The sequence below is a fragment of the Rousettus aegyptiacus genome, unplaced genomic scaffold (genome assembly GCF_014176215.1).
Source record: "Rousettus aegyptiacus isolate mRouAeg1 unplaced genomic scaffold, mRouAeg1.p scaffold_m13_p_8, whole genome shotgun sequence".
NCBI lineage: Eukaryota > Metazoa > Chordata > Mammalia > Chiroptera > Pteropodidae > Rousettus > Rousettus aegyptiacus.
The window spans coordinates 15,204,236-15,214,151 of NW_023416311.1; the positions used below are offsets into that span (position 1 = coordinate 15,204,236).

At 56.3% G+C, this 9,916-nt stretch overlaps 1 protein-coding gene, 1 long non-coding RNA gene and 1 other non-coding gene across 4 annotated transcripts; 2 read left to right on the forward strand and 1 right to left on the reverse strand.

Annotated features, from left to right (window-relative positions):
• Nucleotides 1-162: 162 nt before the first annotated feature.
• Nucleotides 163-761, forward strand: LOC107506053. Its single transcript, XR_001595828.2, has 2 exons — nt 163-411; nt 628-761. It is a non-coding gene; the product is annotated as an uncharacterized LOC107506053 (long non-coding RNA).
• On the forward strand, nt 452-534 carry LOC118607186. Its single transcript, XR_004952725.1, has one exon. It is a non-coding gene; the product is annotated as a small nucleolar RNA SNORD60 (small nucleolar RNA).
• A 373-nt stretch (nt 762-1,134) lies between the features above and the next one.
• On the reverse strand, nt 1,135-7,239 carry RAB26 (RAB26, member RAS oncogene family). Of its 2 annotated transcripts, none has more exons than XM_036226078.1 (9): nt 7,189-7,215; nt 6,914-7,100; nt 5,685-5,795; nt 3,294-3,335; nt 3,137-3,203; nt 2,480-2,980; nt 2,339-2,395; nt 2,160-2,236; nt 1,135-2,066 (listed from the first exon to the last, which is right to left on the reverse strand). In XM_036226078.1, the coding sequence occupies exons 3-9, from the start codon at nt 5,790-5,792 to the stop codon at nt 1,680-1,682; spliced, it is 1,239 nt and encodes a 412-aa protein (XP_036081971.1). In that variant the 5' UTR covers nt 5,793-5,795; nt 6,914-7,100; nt 7,189-7,215; the 3' UTR covers nt 1,135-1,679. The 2 variants fall into 2 exon arrangements, with proteins under 2 accessions (XP_036081971.1, XP_015992037.2); XM_016136551.2 differs by having other exon boundaries at nt 1,831-2,066; nt 2,480-2,545; nt 2,928-2,980; nt 6,914-7,239.
• Between the last annotated feature and the right edge of the window lie 2,677 nt (nt 7,240-9,916).

Below are 9,916 nucleotides of genomic sequence, written 5' to 3' on the forward strand. Positions count from 1 at the left end.
AGAACTGCCCCCCAAAGGAAATACCATGGCGCGATTGGTTAAAACAAAGAGAGTAAAGAGCGGAGCGTATCAGTGGCGGGTGAGGGGGTGCGTCAAGGACTTTCGCCGGGATTGTCCAATCGCAGAGTTAGGACAATTACTATAAAAGCTTGAGCCTCGGCTGGCACCACCTTTTCGAGTTCGAGTTCGAGGGAAGAGGTTTTGTTCCATGAACTCCGTGTTCCACGCCGGGAGAGGAGCTGGCTGCCGAGTGGAGATGAGAGGGTCACCCAAACCCGTAGGCCGACCTAGCCCAGGGGTCTAGCCTCAGTGCGAGTTCTACCTTGGCCTTCAATGTTGTACACGTTTCTTGTCCTCTAACACCAGTTCTAGCAGGGAAGTCCAGACCATCGGACTTACAGCTCCCTACAGGTAAGGCTGGGCCGGGCCTGGTTTCCCCGATTCCTCTCCGAGCCTGTGATGAATTGCTTTAATTTCTGACACCTCGTATGAAAACTGCATATGCAGTCTGATTACATGGCAAGACTGAGGCTTTACGGTGCGCCCCATTGATGGGAGGGTATGGGGAGTGGAAATAGATGGGAAGAGTGGGCTTCTGTCTACATTTTGGCATTGTCTGCCTTTCAGGGCTGTCGGTGACCTAGCTGGAAACCTCGAATATAAATCAACATCGATCAATCCAGGGACCTGGCGGTAAGGTGGGAGTAGTGTTCATATCTATCTGAAGTGCTTAGCAATAAAGCAAAGGTGGTATAAGTTGATTGGAGTGCAAGAGTCTTTATTTTCACACGCCATTTGTACCACAGAGTCCTCCTTGGGAGGACTGGCTCATCCCTGGGCAGCCTTGGGAAGGGGTAGAGCCATGAAAATGGAAGTTCATACTTCCCATCTGCTGTGGTCACCTCCATTTTTGCCTGTAAGGCTAAAAGATATTTTTTGTGCCTTTGCCCTATGGTAGGTCATAAACTCTTAATTCCTCGCTAACAGGATTAACTGGCCACTGAGTGGCATTTTAAGCAGCCCTGCTGTGCCTCCTTTGCCATCCTGGTTATGAGGGAGTGCCATCCTCTTAGTGGTGAAGTCTGGGCTTTGTTGAGAGCTCTAAAGGGCGATTTCAATGGATGAGACAGGCACTCCAGAAAAACAGCTTTATTCACCAGGACTAAGAACAAAGGCTCTCAATCAAAAGATTTGAAGATTTTAGTACAAGATGGAGTACGCTACCTCCTCAGCTTCACCTTGCCAGGCACAGGCCTCAGCTGTGGGCAAGTCATTCCCAGTACCATGCCCTGCTGAGGTGGTACCCTGATCAGCAGGTGATGGCTGGCAATTCTAATTTCCCTGACATTTCTGTGATTTACCATATGCCATTCCCTGTATTACAAAGCCACAATCTTGGCATCCTCTGAGGGAACATGAGGAAGACCCTGTTGATTGCGCCAGAGCCTCCTGGTGGGTAGGTTAGGAGCACATGGTCCTAGTTGGCACAAACATATGATTCTTGGTGAAGCCTTCTGCTCCTGCCATTCCCTGCTTGGGCAGCACGTGCAGCTGAAGACATGGCTTTCTAGGGTTAGGTACTATACTGTACCATCACTGTGCTTAGTCTTAAAGCTGAGCATTCCAGGAGGGGGCAGCAGAACACCACGGTAAGCAGGGGACCAGGCACCCTATGCAGACTACATTGCAGGGGTGCCCCTTCTGTACAGAAGGCCCCCAGGCAGCAGCAGGTGAAGGGAGGGCTGCAGTCCCTCTGGCTCTCTGAAGCTCATTGTGAGGACTAAAGCTGTAGATTGCCTCCAGGACAAGGGAAGGGCCAGGCTCAGCCTGTGAGTTCTGGAAATGGACACCCTGGGATTGACCGCTGGGTGACAAATCAGAGGGACCTGTAGATCAGCCTTCCAGTGGCTGGGCTGAAGCTGGGCCTCCCAGCGGAATGCCTGGTGGCCGTTCCCATCTGGGTTCAGGGTCTGCAGCAGGAGGGCACGCGGCCCTCCCTCTTGACATAGTCGTGCAGCTGGAAGCGGGGCTCGCTGGGGGCCTTCGTAGAACGCTGCTTCAACTCCCTGTGGGGCAGGAGTGACCATGGAATAGGGTGGCCTGTGTCCCCAATAAGGGGATTCAGACCCTGGGTCTGGGGGGTGACTGCCAGGACTTACTTTGCTATGGCTGTGAAGGCTAAGTCCACGTTGAGGCCTGTCTTGGCACTGGTCTCCATGAAAGGTAGCCCATATTCCTGCAAACAGCTGCTGCCAGCAGGGTGGCAGCCTGATGGGGACAGCCCAGGCTCTACAGCCCCAGAGGGGCACCCCTGGCCACCCACCTTGCCCCGACTCACCTTGGCCAGTTTCTCCCCATCCTCCCTCTTCACTACACGCTCCTGGGTAGAGTCCACCTGGTACAGGGATCTTGGTGAGAGCTGGCCTGGGGCTCACCCGCCTTCAGAGCCGGGCAGGAGAGGACAAGCAGGGATGCTCACCTTGTTCCCTAGCAGCATGAGCACCACGTCGTGCTGGGCATACTCCTGGATTTCTGTCAGCCAGGCCTATTGGGGGAGAGCTGAGACCAGAATGGAGGCTGGTGCTCCCTGCATCCCTTGCCCCTCCAGGCCATACCCCACACAGTGCCTGTTGGACTCTGGCTAACAGGAAGGTCCAGAAACTGCTCACCATGTGCCATGCCGAAGCACCCCTGACAGGTACTTTATCCAAGGTGTTGAGCTGATGAAGTTGGAAGGTCACCCAGGCCACCTTCAGCTCATACTCAACTGGGGCCACCAGGAGCCCAGAGGGGCCTTCTTTCCCCTCCCCACTGTCAGTAGGGTCCTCAGAACCCTCTGGGACCCTGACGCCATCTGCTTGAGGGAGGTTGGGTATGGGGTCATGCCCAATCATGGTCCGTTCCCCCCACGAAAGGAAGCCACTGACCTGGATGTTGTCAAAGGAGGCCTTGTTGGTGACGTCATAGAGCAGCAGCAGTGCTAGGGTCAGAAGGCCAGTGAGGACATCTCCACGGCCTATAGTGGCTCCCCATCACCCACAACCTCACATATCACAAGCAGAAGCCTAGAGAATAGGGCACCCACAGAGCATAGCCCCAACCACCTGGGGCTGGGACCCTATGCCCATGAGCTCACCATGAGCATCTCGATAGTAGGCATGGGTAACACTGCGGAACCGCTCCTGGCCAGCTGTGTCCCAGATCTGCAGTGACCGGTACAGACCAGTGGTCAGGGCTGCCCAGTACCTCCCAGGTGCCCCTGCCCTCAACTTACCATCTCCCAGTTGCCTCACCTGCAACTTCACCTTCATGCCATCCACATCCAGAACTTTGTTCTGAAACACAACCAGTCAGCTTTAACGTGGGGCCTGTGCCACCCTCTGGCAGGGGGCTGCCAAGTGGGGAGAGGGAGAGTCAGGCAGTGCCTGAAATTGAGGAGCCCCTGGCATGCCTTGAATTCATTCTTATCCTATATGCCCCTCAACTAGCTAGTCTCTGCCCCCAAAGCCCATATCCTGGATGCTCATCTGACCACCTTGCCTTCCTCTACCCCCAAGTAATGCTTCTTGAACCCAAAATCTGGGATCCATCCCTTTCTCTCCCACGCCTGTGGTGAGCCCCTCCTGACGAACCATGCACAGAGGGTGCCCAGGTCCCTCTCCTCCTCAGCTGTACTAATGGACTTGCAGGTTGCTGCCCTCCATGGCCAGAGGTGTCTAATCCTGAGTAAGGCTGTTCTTCCCCTGCCTACCCTGAAAGCCTGGCACAGTGCCCCACCAGCTCCACTGCTCTCAAAGCCCCTTGCTGGCACCCACCCATCACTGAATCCTGTTGCTCTGACTCTCCCTCTTCCCCCAGCACCTCCCAAGCCCAGCCACTTCTCTCCTTCACTCCAGCCCTGCCCAGCCCCCCTCCTCTTTCTGGTGCCCACCAATTCAACCTCACCCCACACACCTCTCCTGCACTCTTAACAGAGTACAGACCCCAGTCTCCCTGCCACTGGCACCTCCCACAGCTCTGCACATACTGCTCCCTTTACTTAGAGCCATTTGCACATTCGAAGTCACCCGCCTTGTGATCACAGGCCATTACACTGTGTCTCAGTTTCCCCATCCATGAATGGACATAACTAGGGTGTCCACATGGCTGCTCAAATTACTTTATGGGCTACAATGTGCAAAGCACTGAGAACCGTGCCTGGCCCAGAGTGAGGGCTAAAAGTGTTCTAAGTTAAACGTCACTCTCCCTTCAGGCACAGCAGTTCCCTGAGGACAGTGCCCAGTGTAGCCACCAGAGTGCAGAATTCTGCCTGGTTCATAGCGAGGGCTCACTATGTGTTTGCTGCCTGGCCATGCTCTCTTGCCAGCCCTGCGGGGAGCAGCCCAACCCCGGTTCCCATCTGTTGGGTGGGGGTGGGGGCATGGCTGGAAAGTCACTGCCTCCCTCTTCCCCAAGCTTCTGCTGTCAGGGTGCTTCTGGGTCTCTGGGGAACCGAGCATAGCCATCTGCCAGGCTGGGGAGGACACCCCGCCTTCCCCAACACCCTGGACAGGGGTGTGAACCACCTAGCCTCACTTCCCTCACCACCTGCCCCAGAGCCAGGAAGGAAGTGAGAAGGGGGTAGGCAGAGCCAGAACACGCAAAAGACCAACTGTCTTTGGCCTAGACTGCCCCCTTCTGTCACCTCAACCCTTATTTTATCCTAGAGGACTTGAAGGATCTTGCCCCCCCCCCCCAAACAGGCTATAGGATGACTCCCAGGCTGGAGGGAGCCCCCCTTTCCTGTCCCTTAATAGACCTCTCTCTCAGCAGCCTCCTTCCAAGTGGGTCTAATTAAAAGGTGAGAAAAATGCAAATTTGGGATTTGCAGAGAACACACCAGCACTTCACCAGCACCTTAGCACTGGTACATAGAATTCAGATTGGTGGGCAGAGGTGGAGGCTCTGATGTTGGAGCTCTGCAGGCCTGAGGCTGGCCCTCATCATTTCCTGCTGCTTGAGGTGCTAGAGGGGTTTGGGAATCAAGAGTCCAGGGACATCCCCCCATAAGACTCCAGCTGAAGGATGGTAACAGGACTCTGGCAAGGGAGAGCAGCTGGGTGGGAGCATTTCCCATGTGCCTTCTCACGTAAGGGCATGGACCTTTCCTCTCCAAAAAAGGCCCCCAGTTTCTAGGTAGCACCTTTCCCCAGCTGCAGGATGAAGTGTGTGTGCTCAAGTGCCACAGCCACCTGTCTGGTAAGTGCTGGGTGGCCTGCCTGGCACCTCAGGGACCCCTATGCAGTGGGGCAGTGATGCTGACCTCCCAAGTGGACAGAAGCCTTAAGTTTCCTCTGACAGCCAGTGATAACTGGTGACAACCTACACCAGTGACAACCTACCCCGAGGCACAGGATACAGCCCCAGGGTCGTGCTGGTCCCAGGCACAGGGGTACCATCTCTGCTTTGGTCAGATGCAGTCACCACCTATCTCCAGAACCCTTGAGGTGTCAGGTGGCAGGCAGCTTGGGGGTTAAGGCATCCCACTTCAACCACACTAACCCTGGGAGACAGGTGGTCCAGCCAGGGGTTCCACATCGTGAGCCTGTCATTTTCACGGGATAATAGAGAACCAGTTGCCAAGGGTGCTATGAAAACTCAGTGAGCTGGCATTGTGGGCCCAGGGTATCAACCTTCATGCTCACCCGGAAGTCGATGCCCACAGTGGAGATAAAGGTCCCTGCCAGGAAAGCCCCATCCTTGAAGCGTACAAGCAAGCAGGTCTTCCCCACACCGGAGTCCCCCACCAGCATGACCTGGGGTGAGCAGGAGGGGCAGAGGTGTTAGGGGCAGAGGGCATCAGGACGCTGACCCACCCGCGGGTGTGTCTGGTCTTCCCTGAGCTGGCCTGGTCAGAGAGGGGCTGTGGATGAGAGGCAAGAGGGGAGGGGAGTGTCACAAGCTCACAGGTTAAGTAGGGCCTAGGGGAGACATAGCAGCTATGATCCCAGCCTGCCTGCACCTCCTGCTTCCACCTCTACAAAGTTCCATCCCTTCTCTCCTAAACAGAGACCCATCTCAATCAGTCAGGAGTGGGGGCAGTTACCTCCATCAAGAGCCCTACCTAATGCCCGCCTCCAGGCCCTCAGCACCATGCTTGACCTGAAAGGGGAGCATCTGGGGCTGACTCGGTAGGGAACAGAGCCTGGGTGGTGGTGGCTGGGGACCTCCTGGGAGGCCTATGGGGGCCTCTGTACTAGAGGGCTTCTTCCAATCCCAGCCAGACCCAGGAAAAATTTGCCATAAGAGGGTCAGATCTTGGCATTGACAAGGGATCCAAGCCAGTTCTGTGGGCAGGGAGGGGCAGCCAGGCCTTCCCCTCTTCTACCCCTCCCCCAGCCTGCTGCCAAAGGCTCCCAAACCCAAAGATGGTCCTGCCAATCCCCCCACCCCCCTGCAATTCACAAGCTTCTGCCTAGGCCTAGAGGAGGCACTAGTGCTCCCCATCCAACTGGCAAACCTCTTCTTTGTCTCCCCGACCCCTAAAAATGAGGAGACCCATAGACCCTGGGAGTGAGGGAAGCAACATATGGGAAATGATGAGACTGGGTCTCCGTCAGGGTCAGAAGTATTAGGGAACGGGGAGAGGACACCTGGCTGTGATTTCCACGAGACTCCTTGTCGAACCCTGCCAGCTGGGGGTGGTATAGTGGGCATGCCTTGCCAGCGGTATCCCAAACCCAGGTCTGACAGCTGTGTGTGTGTATGCGATGCACCGTGCCAGCGGTACCAGCTGCGGTGTACCGCTCTAACCATCTCCGTGCCCAGGGTCCGCAAAGCCCTGCACCCTCACCCTGGACCCCCTCCCCCATTGGCCCTCGTCGGATGCCACCTGCTGCTCTCGCATGTGGTGGGGGGGGGGCGCCCCGCTCACCTTGAAGGCGACATCGTAGAAGTCGCCACCGCCTCCTAGCGATGGCCGGCCGGGCTGCAGGAGCCCGTTGGGCGGCACCTGGGGGCCAGGGCGCGCAGACCCCGGGCGCGCTGGCCGGGGCTCGTTGGAGGCGGGAATCGCGGAGGCAGCAGGAGCGCTGGCTCCCTTGCTCTTGAGGGTCTTCTTCCTGGACATGGCGGGCGGGCGCTCAGTGCGCTCCCGCTGCAGCCGCCGCGCCCCGGGCCTCCCTGCTCCCCGCGCCCTCGGAGCCTGACCCTGACCCGAACCCGTCCCACGGCGGCAGCGGCGGCGACATCCCGGGCGCCCGGCTCCCCACAGCCCCGCCCCCGCCGCCCCACAGCTCTGCAGCCACTGAGCCGGGGCCTCCTGCCGCCGCCGCCAATGGCCTCTCTGGGGCGGGAACATGCAAATGAACCAGCCCCCCGGGGGCGGGGTCAGGACGTCGCCAGCACAGCCCTGAGTGCACCCGTTGCTATACTTCTGCCGTGTGGGAGCAGCTTCATGGTCACCTCCAGGCCTGGGCTAGGGTATGAGGTGGTGGGCCTTGGGCGAAGGAGTGCCGGGATACTGTCATTTCTCTGTGTGCTGCGCGCCACTCTGCCCCGCGCTGCCCTTTGCCCAGCAACTCCCCCGTCATTAGCACCTCCCGGCCAGAAACAGGGGGAATGCCGAGGTAGAGGACTCTGAGACCGAGGGCCTGCACAAGGTGGGCACCCTGGAATTCTGACCCTTCTCAGCCAGCGATGCCACCAGGCCTGCTGCGGGCTTCCCTCTCCTCCAAGGCAGGCGGGTCCCGGAAGCTACAATACTCGAACTTGGTAAACAAAGGGCCTGGGGCTCAACTGACAGCTGGTTATCAGAGGAAGGACTTAGACTTCTAAGCATCAGGGCTGAGCTGGCAGGGGCTCTTCACCACAGCTTTTCCCTGCTGGGCCGAAGCCACGGATCCTTGGAAAAAGTAAAGTCAGTGTCACAGCCAGCGGCAGGCCCTCTGTTCTTAAGAGACTTGTTGGTGAAGAAGGTGGGAGGCCCCTCCCCCAGACTGGGGCTGGCCCTTGGACTTCAAGTGCTAGGTTCTGACCCCAAGCAGGCGAAGTGCTAATTGTCAAAAACCCAGACTTGTACCTGGCAGACCCCTCTCCAGGGCCTGACATCTCCTCTTTACTTGAGCTCTGATCCGGGACCCCCGCCAAAGATACTCTGTTTGGAGAATGAGGCTGAGGCAGCCATGGAATCCTGGGAGTGGTGAACCAAGATGCCCCTCGCTCAAGCTTGGGGGCAATGGGTACAGACAGAAGGGCAGTACCCATGGGATCAGTCTCTGCTCCATACTCCTCTGGGAGCTGGAGGGATGTCCTTGCTGTCCCCTGTGAAACATGACAGCTATCACCATGGGACCCTGGGTCCTTCAGAGGCCTGAGTCTTCTCAGCTGACAGTGCCCAGAGACCCAATGATTATACCGGGCAGAAGCTACCTCTCAAGGTCCGAGGTCCGGAAAAACACAGATAAAGAGATGTTTCTTAGCAGAGTTATTTCTCAAAAGAGACTGGCAGGGACTTGCACAGGAGAGGCTGTGGAAAGCTGCCCTTCATTGAATGCCATCACGTGCCAGGCACATGTCATTCTCAAAACTGTTCGGTGAGGTGCTATGATATCCAATGTTCAGATGGGGAAGTAGAGGCCCAGAGAGGGGAAGACAACTGTTCAAGGTCACCAGGCTAAGAAGCAGCAGATCCAGGATTTGTACCTGGGAACTCAGGCTCTAGAGAGCATAAACTGTCCTATGGAAGGGTAAGTCCATGGGTCCCTTGGAGACCCATCCCTCAGGGCCCTGTCATAGCTGGGGACAAACCTGAGGAAGCCTCTCAGAAACCCCTGGCCTTGTTTTCTGTCTTGCTCCTCCCCACCCCCCCCACCACCACCACCACTTCCTCCTGGCCAATGACCAGATGTAAGGGTAGTGGGGCCCAACTTCAGGGTAGTTGGTCTAGGGTCTCAGCTAGCTAATGCCCACTGGCCCCGGGGTCCTAGGCCATGCACTCCCTACTCCTGCCAACCACTGCCCAGAGCATCCCCAGGGCGTGGAGCCACGGCAGAGTTTGGGTACCCTAAGGATGGGAGCTGCAGGTAAGCCAGCCTGAGTTGGGGAAGAGGGTAGCTAGTGCTGGTGGGGTGACCCGGGAGAGAAGGCAGACATGCCAGGGAGAGTGGGAGGCCAGAAGAGGAGGGAACTGAGAGCAGCAGAAGAGAAAGGCTTGCCTTTGTAACCTTTAAAATTAGTAGAGTATATGTAAAGCTCTAGGTCTTTGGTTTCTCTTGAAAAGTAGTTCTGCGCCCCTGCATCATGGCACCTCTCTTGCCTCTCTTGTGTTCTAGCAGTTCTCCTAATCCTTGATCATTATGTTTCTTGGTTCCTCTCTTTGCCATCTGTTTCACCCTCTGGAATGTAAGCTCTCTGGGCACAAGAAGTCTCTTGTCTTGGTCACTGTCATATCCCTAGCAGCTAGCTCTGGGCCTCAATAAATAGTCATTAAATTGGTGAAAGAATATGAGTTAGAAACAAGAGCCCCATTTTAGGACATGTCATTGCTAACAAGGATTTAAGGCAGAATGAACCTCAACGTGTAATGACAACAAGACTAGTATGATCAAGCAGTGAGAGCGAGGCTTTGTGGAGGATGGGTATTTTCACTGAGCTTTGAAGGTTGAGTCCAACAGGGCAGGGGATAGAGAAACTTCCCAGGTGGAGGCATTAAGTATGTACAGGCTCAGAGTGCCAGTAGGTGGGCTCTTTGAGCAGAAGAGGCCAAAGTGTGCCAAAGAGACCAGTTGCTTGGAAGAAATGGAAAGTAATACAATTGGTAATATATGAAGGGACTAGATTGTAAGGTGAATCTGAATGTTTTGCCTAGGAGCTTAGAAATTGTTCAGGAAGAAGTAGGGGGCCATGCATGGTTTCTGAGCAGAGAGAGGACACTGCT